This window comes from Echeneis naucrates, chromosome 5 (assembly GCF_900963305.1).
Source record: "Echeneis naucrates chromosome 5, fEcheNa1.1, whole genome shotgun sequence".
Lineage (NCBI taxonomy): Eukaryota > Metazoa > Chordata > Actinopteri > Carangiformes > Echeneidae > Echeneis > Echeneis naucrates.
This window is the reverse complement of record NC_042515.1, coordinates 7,021,795-7,037,077: the sequence shown is the minus strand read 5'-3', so window position 1 is coordinate 7,037,077 and position 15,283 is coordinate 7,021,795. Positions and strand designations below refer to the sequence as shown.

At 40.2% G+C, this 15,283-nt stretch overlaps 1 protein-coding gene across 2 annotated transcripts; it reads right to left on the bottom strand.

The window, feature by feature from the left end:
* Window positions 1-144: 144 nt before the first annotated feature.
* On the bottom strand, window positions 145-15,251 carry ppp4r1l (protein phosphatase 4, regulatory subunit 1-like). 2 transcript variants are annotated; one of them, XM_029503146.1, is made up of 20 exons: window positions 15,027-15,251; window positions 13,379-13,423; window positions 12,744-12,873; window positions 10,360-10,466; window positions 10,046-10,188; window positions 9,760-9,906; window positions 9,192-9,299; window positions 8,328-8,393; window positions 8,059-8,217; window positions 7,275-7,399; window positions 6,280-6,776; window positions 5,822-6,144; window positions 5,316-5,402; window positions 4,977-5,162; window positions 4,430-4,591; window positions 4,063-4,163; window positions 3,702-3,822; window positions 3,097-3,231; window positions 2,691-2,832; window positions 145-2,271 (listed from the first exon to the last, which is right to left on the bottom strand). In XM_029503146.1, exons 1-20 carry the CDS (start codon window positions 15,031-15,033, stop codon window positions 2,126-2,128), a joined length of 2,937 nt encoding a protein of 978 aa, XP_029359006.1. In that variant the 5' UTR covers window positions 15,034-15,251; the 3' UTR covers window positions 145-2,125. The 2 variants fall into 2 exon arrangements, with proteins under 2 accessions (XP_029359006.1, XP_029359007.1); XM_029503147.1 differs by having other exon boundaries at window positions 7,290-7,399.
* Window positions 15,252-15,283: the final 32 nt, after the last annotated feature.

Sequence of the window (15,283 nt, the reverse complement as noted above, 5' to 3'; positions counted from 1 at the left end):
CTTAATGAATGTACAATCGGTGCAGATTAAATGATAAAACATTTTTCATGATGAAGCAGCAAATCCCTTCGGTATTGGAGGGATTGAACCAGTGGTCGATAAAGCAAAAAAGAAAACCCAAACGCAAGCAGAGCAATCTTAATTTTCATCATTTTAATTACAGAATACTAAAAATAACATTACATAAAATGTCTTTTTTAAAGAAACCATTGAATATTACAAAGGTTGTAAATTTTGTAAAGTTAGGATATAAAATCTTTGAACAATGGTGCATAATTGAAAAGAAAAATAATTTTCATAAAATGTATATATTAACTGTTCTACTACATAAAAAATGAGATGGACACAAATTGCAGACAGTTGAGATGAGTAGACACTGCCATTACCGCAGTGGCCTCTCCTTTCGAAGGAAGAAAGACTTGAGATGCACAGCACACACCACAATCAGCTTAAGTTCTCAAGTTATGTCTATGGAAAAAAGGGGTGTGTGTGTAAGGGTTCACACTTTACAGAGGAAAAAAATAAGCTCAAGACTACAAAAAGTGACTTGGTGACTGCTCCCAATATTCACACATCTCGATGGGTAAAAAAAAAAAAAAAAAAAAAAAATGGCTAAACTGGCCTTGGTTTAATAAACACAAACCATTTTCCACAGGTTTAAGCTGTACAAAGAGTAGAAAGAAATTGAGAAACCTCATACATTAATCATTCCACCAATACAGGGAATTAATGAGTTATCAGTCACCTCTCAGGCTCCTCATACAGCCATTCCTATATCCTACTGTACAACTGGTCAGCCAGATCCACTGAAAGCTACCATGGTCACATAATTCATATCAGGAGGTCAACCTTAAGGAGCTGGAATAGACTATACACAAGGGGAGGGAGAACAGGGGGGGCATGCATAATCCAACAGTGTGCTTGCTTTCTTCCTTGTCTCTGAGTTTTACGTCACCCCACGGCACATCAATGTGAGCCCTTGTTAAGATGTTTCAGTCAACACCACAGAATCACCAAAATTGAGGACATTCTGCACCTCTTTGAACTGAAGACGTCTCTACATGCAGGACACACTGGCCAGTGATGTCCACACAGAGGTATTTCATTAGTCTCCTGCAGTTCGGGAGACGCGTTGTGTCACATTTTTGGTAAACAGACACAGATTTGGGGAAGGGAGGGGGGTGGGAGTGGGTGTTGGTCAACAGTTTATTAAGGTATTTAAAAAAAATGTCAAAGATATGGTTTTAATCAAGAGTTATGCTGAGTGGCAGAATCACTGTTCCTTCTATGCAGTAGTAGTGGTTTCAGTGGCCCATTAAGGCCAGGTGAAAAATATAGAGGAAAACACAATAAGGTAGAAGGGAAACAGACAATAACCCAGAGGACATCTCAGAAGAAAAAGGACGTCTGAGACGAGAGGCATTTGAGAGGAAATGAGGCGAGAGACTTGAGCAGAGCTACTTGATTTGGCTGGTCTGTTGCTCAGACAGCTGTAGTTATATCACCAGGGATCCAGGAGCTGCTGCTTTTTCATGTTAGCTAATAATGCTGTTTAGGTTCAAATGAGTCCCCCTGAGTTAGTGCACACGTCAGAGTCTGGCAGGCCTCGCCTGCTTGTTCGTTAAGAAATCCACAAAAAGAAGCAAAAAGGAATAAAAATAAAAAACAAAACAAATCAAAATCAATTCAGCAATTTTATAATCAAGTTTACAGTGAGCTTTGGAGAGAAAGAGCCCGTTGTAGTTTTACAAGTCTGTGATTGGGAAAGGATTGAGTCTATGTCGTTAGTGTGGAGGGTAAGGAAAAAGTTCAGGCGAAAATACGGCAGCTCCCACAAAGCGATGCAGCCGACCTCTTGAGTCCTCCTCGTTTCCTGTTAACTCTTGACAGGGAAGCAAGTAATGTGCGCTATTCGTAGTGCCCAACCAGAGACTGGGCTGTGTTTGAGCATGCCCATATTTTAAGATTTTAATCTGGCATGAATCTCAAGTGGTCGTTGGTCTGCCCAGTAGGTGATTGGTTAGGGATCTGGTCGGGTGCTGGTGTTGCAGGTTGCGCTGACTGTGCGTCAGTCACACAGACAGGTAGGTAGACAGGCAGCTGTAACAGGTACTGGGCACTGAGGCTAGATCAAAGGAGCAGTGTCCATCAAGCCTTTGTTGGGGTCGAGGCTGGCAAAAAAGCGAACGTCCCGGTCCTTGTCAGACTGCAGAGCCATCACTGTCTCTTCCAGCTCGTCAGAGTAGGCACAGCCTGGGTCCTTGAAAAATGCTGCAAACCAAACACAAAACTCTGTTAGTTAATATAGAAACGTATCGGCAAAAACAAAGGGGTTCGTGTAAGTGCCAAAGGGATGGAGCAAATATAACAAAGCAAGAATACACTAACCATGGCATGTACCAACATCCTGAACAGCTTCCTGTGGTTGCAGGGGCCGTTGATCAGAATGAAGTTGCATTGTTTTGCTTAAAGGGAATATTTTTAACATTTCCAGAAATACACTGAAAACGTCTGTGTTAAGTATGTTCCTAGAGCCTGAAGGCGATTACCTTAGGGCCGCATAAAAACAAGAAAAAGAGGGGAAACAGCTAAATTGCATCCTAACGCACCGCCCCTCTAAATAAATAAATAAAATTAAGTACCAATCATATTCTTTAATACATCAATCTCTGAGTTTATTCCCATTTTACCTTTTTCCATGACGCTCTGTCGTAGTGCCTTGGCCACTAACACACGCACATTAGCCACTGGGTCTGAAGAGAGGCTGAGCAGGCTGGGCAGGAGGTGCTGGCTGAACTGGTCCATGGGCATACAGTCCTCCTCCACTATGGCCTAAAGTGTTAGGGGATACAAGTCAGTCACTCATACAGGTTGGCTTTCCCATGCCAGACAATACAATGGTCATAATTTCATGTCACTGTCATCTAATGGTCATTACAGAAAAAAAAAAAAACCTGTAAGAAAAAACATCTTTTAATGCTGTAGAGGAGCATAGTGCACAATCAGACATTTAAGGAAGAGAAAAACAGGCTGGGAGATGATGCAAAACTAAACTTTCATCAATTTGTGCCAAGCAATGAAATGACCACAGCTGACCTGGCAGATGAAAGCAAAGGCCTGCCTCCCCACCCATTTGGGACAGTGGCAGAACCTGACAGTGAGCTCATTGATGAAGTTCAGGCCCAGATCATCCGCACCACTTGCATACAGCTTTTGGAGGATCTCTACAACCTGGAACACAGCAGGTAAAACAGTCAGAGGTGTAACTTGTAGCGCATTGAAGTCTGCAAGAAAATGCTACAGTGTTCTTATTTTTATTTTTGTATTGACAAGCTGCTCCCTCCAGTCTCAGTAAAAATGACTCTTTTTACCAGGAACACAAATTTTAACTAAATGGCAAACTCCTCCTTGAACAAATGAGAACATAGTATGTGCCCTCTATGTAACGCCATAACTATTCATCAGTGCCTTTGTAGTCAAGCTAAGATGATCAAACACAACCACCTGCCTGGGAATTAGTTTATCTCACAATAACACATACTGATTATCATCCATCTGTGTGGCCCCTTTCCCTTTGTTTTAGGCTTCCCTGTGTATTTTGCTGATCCTACCATCTGATGTGAGCTGCCAACATTTGTTTCCTCTCCAGATGTTCCCTACAGCAGTAATTACAAAAATCACACAATCTGCTGTTAACTTACCAGTTTGTATGAGATCCACCTGACCTCTGAGACTTTGTCAGAGCAGAGTGTGAGCGCTATCTGTCTGAGGTAGTCATACACGTCGTAATGGCTGTACAACTCTATGATCAAGATCAGCTGCCTGAAGGGAGAGAAGGCAGACATAATTGAAAGGGTTAATGCAAACAACCAAAATAAGAAGCGAAACAAATACATTCTATTATGGACAGATTTAAAATGTAAATTTACTGCAGCGTTAAGTCAAACCAATGCAAGAGAAGAATTCAGTCCTGCTATTCTGTTGATGAGCAGGACACTGACAGCTAGTTAGTTTAATTATTGACAATTTGCTTTTGGGCTGGAAGAGGAAAAGGAAACATACTCTGCCAGCTCGTATCTAAATCTCCAGTTGCGACTGTTGTCTGTCACCATGAACTCCTGCAGCTGGTACAGATATTCTCTCCTCTTGTCTGCATGCAGTAGCTACAGCAAAAGGATACACATGAACCAGTTAATTACATAGGTATTTAGTGCCTGTTAAATGCAGAACAACCATAATTTTCTACAAAATATCACAGTCATCTTTGCAGCTGAGCTATTTTTATTATTATATTCACAACTGTATTTCCTAGGGACAATGTGTGAGAAACAAAATTTCTCGCTTTGTGCTCGATAATACAGAATGAAACTAACTTTAACCAAAAACTGTCATCATTTGGAACAGTAGTAGACAAATCTGTAACTCATACCTTGAGGAAGTCATACAAGTGTTTCAGTACACCAATGCGGACCTCGTCCAGGTCTTTGAGGAAACCATTGAAGATGGGGACGAGATCAGCTGCCGTGAGCTGGTCTCCCAGAATAACTGCGAGCTCATGGATGGAGAAAGCCAGTGTACGACGCACCTTCCACTGAAAGGGGAGAAGCAGGAGGGGGAGAAACACAAGTGTTACGGTGTCAACCATGAACAAAGCAACATCGTCTTGTTGCATTTAAATTTCAGAAACAGATCATTTATCTGGATCCCTCAGTGACTGGTAGTGATCTGCTGGAATATTGCCAAGCCAGCTGGGATATTTAGTGCAACTAAGACCAGTTTGACTGAATGCCGTCATGCTGTCGCTGCTGCAGTCTGAAGTGAAGAAACAGTTCCCTCTTGACATTTCCCTTTTCTCACATCACCCCTACAACACGTTTGATTGTGTAACTTAACCAGTGTTCATGTCTGAGTTGTTGGGGGGATCTAACGCATCACGTCAGGAGAAATGTTTCATTCATGTATATTTCTCTGCTTACCTGTACATCAGTAGCAAGCGTTTCATATGTGTCTTTGAGGCAGTGCCAGTTCTGTCGTCCCAAAGTGAGAGCAACCCCCGGCAGGCTGAAGGCACAGTGTTTAGCTATCTCTGTATCCACCGTCTGGGCCCGGGCAGGGTCCGTCATGGAGAGGTACTGATCCAACAGCTGCTGGGGAATTACATTCTGGAGACAGAGCATTAAGAAGTGATGACCAAATGACAATGAGGGAGATGCATGGTGAGAGAGGGTCCAGCAATTCATATGCGAATGAGTCAATAACTTGGGGAAGGACCAAATACATTTTTTTAAGGATGTGTGAGCACTGTGTTTACTGACCTGGATCTTAGGCTTATCCTCAGACACTGGGCTGTGAGCCAAGTCTTCTTTTCCTTCCTCCTCCACACTCTCAATCAGTTCAGACTCCTGACGAGAATACAAATATCAACGCAGACCATTAGTTGAGAGACAGATCACAGGTGCAAATGCAAAGGTCACAATTGATTGGAATTTCTTTTTTTTTTTTATTCAGTTTCATCCAGCTTAAAATGTTCATAAATAATTAGGATCAACTTTTCTTTCCCATAAACTTGGCACGATTCTTAATTTATTTGGGAATACATTGGAGCCAATTTCAGGGGCTTTAAAATACGATTCTGCCTGATCACGTACAACACATTCATCTAGTACTGTAGTGTCATCACTGAAAGCAAACTCTGTAGTTACTTAGTGCACAACTCAAGTATAGTTTTATCTTGAGTAAATTTATGAAGCTATCGATTGCATCTGTGGAGCCATATATTTTACAGCAGTTGAACACTGCAATAATATGAATAGTTTCCTACTAGAACAGGAGAGTCAGGACGAGACTCTTCCTGGTCCTCCAGGGGCTCTGTCTGTGTCTCTTCGTCTCCTTGCTCCTGGACGGGGCTCGACTCTGAAGTTAAAGGAGTTTCCGTTGTTGGCTCCTCTTCTGTGGGGCTCTGCTCACTTTCTGACTGAACCACCAAAGATTTGCCTTCCACAGATGTGCTTTCAGTGTCGCTATCTGGTTGCTCTTCCGGCTGCTCTTCTGGCTGCTCTTCCGGCTGTGGTTCAGTCGGACTGTTGTCTGGTGGACTGTCGAGCTGAGCTGCCTTCAGAGCTGCTGACAGCACCTGAACTTGAGCTGGAGGTAGACACACATTCACAGCTTGATCTATACACTAATGTATTGCAAAATTAAGTACACATTAAAAGGAATCAATCACATTTAATTATATTATTTATATTTATTATATTAATATTCTGACTGTGTATTCACCTTGTACATCAGGGTCATCCAGGTGTGGTTGCAAACAGTCCAAAACCTTCTGGATCTGGTCACTTGTTGCTTTGCCATGACATGAATCGGGACAAATATCATCAGGTTCCTCCACCTCCTCTTTCCTTTCCTCCTTCTCTATCACTTCCTCTGATGTTTGACAACTTAACATCTCCAGTTCCCCGCTGATGTCAGGTAAAGGAGACCTCCAGTAGTGGAAAGAGTTAAAGTTCTCGTCTGTCTGCTCTGTGTCCTTTGCATTCTTAGCGTTGTTTGTAGTTGTAGGACTGTTGGTGGTTATGAAACGACCACGCATCTCTCCAGGAGCTGAACTGTGGTTGTCATCAAAGTTATGCATGTCCTCACCATCAGTTGATGACACATGCTCTGGGGATGGCGTGGCACGGCCATCTTGGTTGGGAGGTGTGTGAACGATGGTTCTGTCTGTGTGACAGCCACTGACGTCTGAGCAGTTCAGGGACTTTAAGGAGCAGTCACTGAAATGATAGTGAAAGAATTTACAGAAATGATTACTGATATCTTCGACACAACAAAAGAAATAGGATGTTATGTACTTTTTATTAGCCTCTTTGTAAATATTGGTCACAGCAATTCAAAGTGTAAATTTAATCATTTATGGTTAAATTTGTCTCTCTATAAAGTGGCTTCACTAAATGCTTCAATGTGAACTTGCGATTCCTTGTATTTCCTTGTTTATGCAAATACACCTGTAAACAAAAGGACAAAACTGGTCAGTCTTGTTCAAACTAATTTTGCACACTAGTTGTGTTGGTGCCAAACTTGCATAGTGCCACGGCATATTGCTGTAATCATTGTCTAAACTGGTAAAGCACATTAAATATATTATGTTCACTTAAATTTGACCCAAGATACTCACAGAGCATGTACACTTTAATTTGAACACACTATAAGAGAAATGTCATGTCTTCTCTAATATCTGTTGCAGCAGTGGTGGGGAGGCAGAGTTGTCTTACCCCTCTGATGTATACCTGGGAACCTCCAATAGGGCACCATCCTCTCTGAAGTGAAGGCCTGTGCTAGAGGGGTTGGCAAAGGTGGAGATGAAACGTCCTAAAGACTGAAAGGCAGCCTGGCGCACCTGCAAGTACAGGGGGAAATACAAAGTCAGCTGAAGAGTGACTACAGAGAAGTGTATTAGCTGTTAGGTCAATCAGCCAAATTTGATTTGGTAAATTTTGTCATCAGGGACAGAGCTCGTCCTACATAATACCCAGATGTGGATAAGGGTACCATACACAGTTGTGTAGATACTATACAAAGTGTAGAGTAAAAGATCAGACATGTCTGTCAGAGTGCACTGGCTAACAAATAACTCATTTCAGCATGTGGAGTTTCCTGAACATGGATAGATGTTCTCTGTAGAGATTTCTAGACCAAAACATTGATTAAAGCATATTTTTTTTTTGTGATTCTTGCAACAAGTATGAAATCATGCAATTCTGCCAGTTGAATGCTAAAAGTTTGAGATTTTCCATTCTTCCATACCAGTAAATTTTGTTTTAACACTTCACTTCACAGTAATAAAAAATGTGAAATTGTCAGCCACATTAGCAAAGCAAACAGCACAAGACTTGGAATAAAAGGATGCTTTCAGTAAGGAGGACAACTAACTTAATTTTAAAGAATTGAGCAATAACTGTCCTATTTTCAACAGTACAAAGGAAGGCAGACAGAAAAGTTGGTCTGATAAGCATGTCTGTTTGTGTACGTTGTTGATAATTTGTATGTCCGTCTTACCCAGCGTGATTGGTCACTGATGAGGCTGATGAACAGAGGGGATAATTTTGCACGTCGCACCTCTGGAGAGGTGGAATTGGAGACCATCATGAAGCACTCAGCACAGGCTTTCCTGATGCCCCACAAACTGTCCGAGCACAGGTCGAAGAATTTGGGCATCTATGTTTAAAATTAATAAAAAGAAAATTGAGTGGAGCTTAACATAAGCATTGGGTTTGAACTGTGAATGAATTAGTAAACACCATGAAAATGAGTCTTAAGTCTCTCACCAGTAGTTTTTCTGTGGCCTCTTGACCCACAATAGAACAAAACTCTCCAAAATTTGCAGCGCAGACCTGTAAAACAGAAATAATACAAACATTATCAAACTTAATTTCATAAAACTTATACAAAATATATTTACAACATTAGAAAAAATCCAAAGTTAGTTCCAGATTTATATGGCGTGTCAAGAGGACATGACTGTTTTGCATTTTTTTGTGTACAGCACCAAATTCGGCAAGTGTCACTGTTTTTAAAATCAATTAATTTATTAAATGCAATTTTTTTTACTAGTATTTGGGCATTAGAAATATAAGAACAATCGATGTTTTCTAAACCATCTTCGTTTTCTTTATTTCATTAAAAAATGGTTTGTAAACATTATAATGGGTTTCTGAATGAAACAAGTATTTGTACATTCTTACCACACTACAGTTCTCTCACAGATTTATTTGAATGACAAAAAATAATAATGAATCTCAAAGTTTGGGTTTACTTGATGGGAAAAAAGCTGCCAGATGAAAAATAAAATAAAAATAATTGGTCATCATGTATGACAACCTATGCAGTTTTAAATAAAACTTTTCCCCCAACTTGCACCAGTTACTCAAGAGAATTAAAATTCCTCAGAAAACAACAGTGCGGTGTGGGCTAAGTTGATGTGCAAAACAGAATTAAAGCAAACACAGTTATTTAATTCATCCTCATCGAATGTCCAAAACAACCATTAAACTCTTGCTCAAGTAAGTGTTGACTCAGTGGTGACCAGTTTGAAAGAACATCTTCCAGGTTCATTATCAAGTAAGTTAACACTATTTACAGCATCTTGAGCTTGAAGTTGGTGAATGTAAACATGGTTTGGAGGTTGTTACCTTGCGGACTTGAAAGAGTCTGGCATCACTGCATAGGTCACAGAAACGGGGTAGTAATAGATGTTCCACTGTGTCTTTGCTCAACATGGTGACAACTTTACACATGATCTGCAAGAAAAGCACATATATTTTGTGGCATTACAGCTCAGAGTGTGCTTCAAATACAGAACTATGATGCACTGATGATATGCACTATTATGCTTTTAACAAAAAGGCCAACAAAAACAAAAAAATCCAATCAGGGAGTATTTTGGCAAGAGAGGGAGTGAATGTAGTAACTGGTGTGTGAGAATGATGTAGGATGTTCTGTGTTTCAAGAGGCTTAATTGGATTTGAGAAAACTTGATTTGAATTGGGTGAATTGTATTAGTGGTAAAGTAGCACACAAATATTGCAGAAAACTAAATTCAAAATATGTGCTTTAAATTCAAAATGTGCTTATCTTGCTACACTGAGCTTATTAAGGATAAAGTGTAAAGCCAGCTTGTATTTAAAGACATTTCCCTCTAAGTGTCATAATAATGAAATATAAACACAAAGAAATTAATATACAAGTGAATATTCTTACAGCAACAGCCTCGATTTTGTAGTCATCATCACTCCTGGGTTCTGTGAGGTCCAGCAGAACTGGACATACTTTGGTCTCCATGTCAGCTTTAGAGATGAGGCCTTGCTCCAATAGCACAAGCAGTGCTGCCTGGCTCGTCTTCCTCACCTGAATAGACGAAAGCAAATTTAAAGTCAGTTTTAGTTTTCACTTTTTCCCCCGACACTTATTTATCTATATTCTTATTTTATAAAATTATCTAAGATGTTTAAAGTACATAAAAAAAAATAGGTCATTTTGAGCCTACCTGGTTATTTGGATCTGTGAGATACCTGACCACAATTGGTACCAAATATCTTGAGAAAGCAGCTGGGAAGTTGGGCCGACTCTCGTGTAAAAACATAGCAATGTTGGGAACCTGCTCCATCAACTCTGCTCGCACTGTTGGCTCTGAGTATACACACCATATTATACAATTAATGCAAGTGCAAATATTAATGTATTTACAACCAAGTAGAGATTCAATCCAAAATTAGATTAATGATACTTATTCAAAGTACAAACATTAAACTAAAATGTGTTGGACGATTTAGCTAAAGATGAAAACAAAAATGTATCTACCTCCATCTTCTGACATTCTAGCAACTGTCTCCATGACACTGATAAAGTCATTCTCATTGTCACTGAATTCTCGGAGCACATCAAGCAGGCCACGAGCGACAATCTGCCTAGAAAGCAACAGGGACTTCAAGTTAGTAGCTCTCCTGCCACTCCCTATGAGAGCACACAATACAACACAGAACACCGACAGAGCTGTGAGGTACATTACACAAATGTACTTGTGAATGACAGGGGGTCTGGATCCCTGCAAAGCTGAGTATGAAAAGCATGATAACAGGGGCTTGTGTGGAGGTAACAGTAGCATTAAATGTTTGCATAGGAACTCTGATTTAATTGCTCAGAAACCTACTATATTTAAACTCCATACATAACAGAAATTCTCATGTAAACCTGTTGTAAATAGGGACTACTGCTGCCAACCTAATGCCATGTTCAGGCAGACATCATCCACCCACAGCTTCCCTGAAGACTTTTTGCATTCTTAGACTAGAGAGTTAACACAGGTATGTGATTAGTGAATACACAGGAATGCAGACAGTTGTCCAGATGAGAAAAACATGCCCAGAGATGACTTGAGGTTGTGCCTTGTGCCAGTCTACCATCTCAATTGCTTTTGTGGTTTATGACACAATTAATCAACAAATATGTATAAAAAAAAAACCTGACAAATTTGAATTACACAACCGCAACTGAAAGGACATTCTAACAACCTTTCTTTAATCAGTGCAAATGATAGATTTCCTGCTTAGAACTGGTACACACCAAATAAATCAACTAGACAAATTTGAACTTTACTAAGCCTTTGTATAATATTCTCAGTAAGCGGTCCCCTGACACTTATACATTAATTAATTCATTCATTCGTCTTCTACTGCTTATCCGTTTCATGGTTGTGGGGGGTGCCGGAGCCCATCCCAGCTCACACTGGGTGAAGGTGGGATACATTCTGGAGAGGTTGCCAGTCCATAACAGGAAAAACATACAGAGACAGACAGAGACTCTCCCTCACTCAGACCTACAGACAATTTATAGTCACCAATTAACCCAAACATGTTGTCTTTGGATGGTTGGAGGAAACCGAAGTACCCGGAGGAAACCCACACAAGCACAGGAAGAACATTCAAACTCCAGGCCGGGAACTTGTGACCTTCTTGGGGCAACAGTGCTAACCACTAAGCTGCTGCGCTGCCACCTGATACTTAACGCCTTTAAAATGAGATGGAACTTTAATCTGATAATTATTCAGCTAAAGCCTCTCATCAAGTGACACCACTCTGCCAGTTCACAGATGTTTCCTTCTTACAAGTTCAAATTGTTGCAGATGTTTCCTTGTTGCTGTAATTGCTGGGGTGTGGTATAATATTGTCTTTTTTCACAAAGCAGACATAGCTTTGACAGCAAATATGAAACTATTAAAGAACCACTCTGGCATCTAATGCACACATTAAACATGACTTTATTAAATTGAGGAAGTGGGTTTTATGTAGAGGGAAAGCCTCAGAAAGGAACCAAGCCCTGAAAAGCATATTTTTAGTCAGATTAAAATGTTTGACAATTGTAATTATGTGTCCAAAAAAAAAAAAAAAAAACACAGTTTACTTTTTAAAAAGTTTCCTTATCTCATTCAAAGTTGCAGTGATCTCCATTGTCAGGAATCATGGAGATAATTATTTAGTTATTATTTAGGTAGTTCATGTGATAAACCAATCCTATCTGTTACACATGAATACTGGAAAAGTAAAATTTATTTACTCATCTATACAAGTAAAGGCTCACTGATCACTTTATGAAGCACATCTTGTTATTACTGTGTTGAATCCCTTTGCCTCCAGAACTGCCTTAATTCCTTGTGACATTGATTTAACAAGGTCCTGGAAACTATCCAGAGAAATTTTGGTCCATATTCAAGCAGCAGCACCTGATTTGTCGGCTACACACCAATGGCGCTAATCTCGTATTCCACCACATCCAAAGGGTGCTCTACTGGATTTAGATCTGGTGACTGTGGTGGCCTTTTAAATAGTGAATTCAGTGCCATGTTTGAGAGACTAGTTTGAGAAGATGACATCGCTAATAGTGGCTATTGCTCTTTCCATTGCCAGTTTATATTGAACTTTTTTTGTGCCTGTAAGGCCCTGTAAGAATAAAGAAAATAAGAATTCATTTTCCCACTGAGTGGACCAGTTTGTTGTCAGCCTATGTAAAGATCTTTTGACCTTCTGAGGTTAACCTGTTCTGGAGCACATTAACCATGTGACACTGTGATAAAGTGAATCAACTTTGTGATCCTATAAAACCTGATTTAAAGTCAAAACAAACTTAATAACCCACTAATCTCATTTGGAGGTACAGTCCTCTAGTTGTCTCATAAAAGTTTTTTTTACCTGTTGAAAACATTCTCGCTGAAGGCATACTTCTCTAGCCTCCCAAGAGGAGTTAGATTGTCTTGTCCCGCATCAAGAAAGGCTGTGATGCGGATGCCGTCACACTCTGAACCATAGTCATCAAATCCAACTGTGAAGAGGGAGAGATAGGAAAACACACTTAAAATGCCTTCGAGAACAAAACATTTGTAAAGGTTAGTGACAGATGTGCAACAGTAGTTATAGTCATGTTAACTATACTGGAACACTAAATATCAGGAGTGTAGAACCTCCAATGTGGATAAAACAGAGGTTAAAGTTAACTGATTATTCCATTCAATGGTCCATCTATAAATACATGCTGGCTTTTCAGTTGGATCTAAATGCAGTTTTATCACCCTGGTTAATGCAGACAACGGGGACTGCTGGTTCATGAAACTGCTAATAATAGCATGGCATAAAACCTTGAAACACTGTTGACAGGTTTAAATTTCACATGGTGGAATGGGGTTGCCCTGAAAGATGACACTGCTATACATACCCTCGCACTGAAGGCAATGAAAACAAAGCTCCTAATACCACATAATGAAGAAATTAATCCTTTAATCAGAGTATTGTTGATGTTGTTAGAAAATTAAAATGAATGGAATACTTACAGTCATCCAAATCATCATGGCCATCTTCAAAGTATAAAGATAGACCTGCAATAATAAGACAATTAGAGAGACAAGGGCCCAAGGTGGACCATCTGTCAGCATACCTCTGTCACCATAGAAGCCTGCCCAACAAAATGAAAGGAGCTCCGAGTTTGCAGGTTTGCAAGATTACAATTACTAAGAAAGGACAAAGTCTCTGTCAATAACACTGACAATAAATCACTGTGGTCATGCCGATTAATCACTATGCAAACTTAAACACAATTGCAGCACACTATAGCGGTGATGTGTACAGGAGGAACTCGACTGTAAATGATATAGCAATGATTTTCTGAGATCTCCAGCCGGGATATCGAGGGCTGTTAAGCCTTTAATATGTGTTTTTATTTCCATGTTCACTTGAAAGAGAATAAAAGCCAATCTCCCTCAAAATCCTCTTGACACAAGAGAATTATATTCTTGCTTCATTATGTGAATTAGTCACAAAGGAGATCCCTCTTTAGGCTAAAATCTGTCAAGAAAAAAAGTACACATTTCCCACAATCAGATTTTTACAAGGCATGTCAAAAACAAATGTTGTTTTTTCTAGCCAAACAAAACTATAAACTAAGAAAGAAGAGCAGCTCACAATTATAAAATATCTGTTCGTAAAGTAACTGTTGATTCCTTTTCTTTTCAAACTGAATAATGGGTTGCAAATTACAACACTGATGTCAATGAAAACAGGGAGAAAAAACTGAAAACTACAAAGCAAATACCAAATACTAAGCCCCACTTAAACACATCTAGTGCAGTTGAAATGACCCCCATTATTGTGACACAGAAAAAAATATATATACGATGTGCTGAATTTCAAGTTTTGACATCAAATTTGATTAATAACATTACACGCCAACACAAAACGAAGGCTTCTTTAATTATTTGTACCCAAATAGAGCAGTATGGTAACGAAGTCAGAAGAAAAGCCTAGAAATAAGTCCCACAAGGAAAAACATGTGGTGGGACGGCTAGTGCCTGTGTTTACAGCTGGACAAGCAAGGCAATGTGGCTCAAATACAAAAACAATTCCCATCTTGAATTTTTTCTTACATTCAACGTGGTAATTGTGAGTTGAGTAAATGTAGGTTCGATTGCTTTAATAGCACCAGCAAAGAAAATGTTGGCAGAGAACAACATCTCTTCTTTGTTATGGTACGAAGGAGGATTTGACCAGCTTATGGTTGAAATGACTTTAGCAACTTGGCTAGCCGTTAGCTTGATCACCTCGCTAGCATTGGCTATGACAACAGCTCGACAATAAACGCCACCGAGGGCGAGCGATGTTATCCAAGTACAGCACATAGGGGTGATTTACACATTTAACAACAATTACTCGGGGGTTGTGTACTTTAAATGTAGCCCCAAAGGCCCCCCAATTCGATACCGCTGAGTAGCTTAGGTTAGCTAGCTGGCTAATAGCGGTGCTAAGTCCTGCTAACACGGTTCGTCCAGCCCTTTCGCCGGACTTGAAGCTAACACTTCGCCTCGGAACAGCACAAACGCAGTGACGCGGGCACCGTATCCACTCCGGCTGACATAAAATGTCCTTAAGATTACCAGAGGTGCGTAAAAGCAGAGAGGAAAAACATAGTTTAAAAAGTGCCATTACCTGCCATCTTGAGTCTCGGCTCGGCTGTGCGGGGCCGCCGTCCCGGTGAGGGCTGTCACCGCACAGCTGTCACTCAAAGGCGGCAGCAAACTACTTCCTGAGAGCACTTCCTGGTTTTCGCCGGCCGTTTATTCTGCGTACAACTTGGTCAGTCAAACCTGTTTATCTCTTGTGATGACTCGAATTGGACAAAATCGGACACAAATAACAGCCCGTGGGCTTTGTGTGCCTCGAAACGCACAAACACGCAAACACAC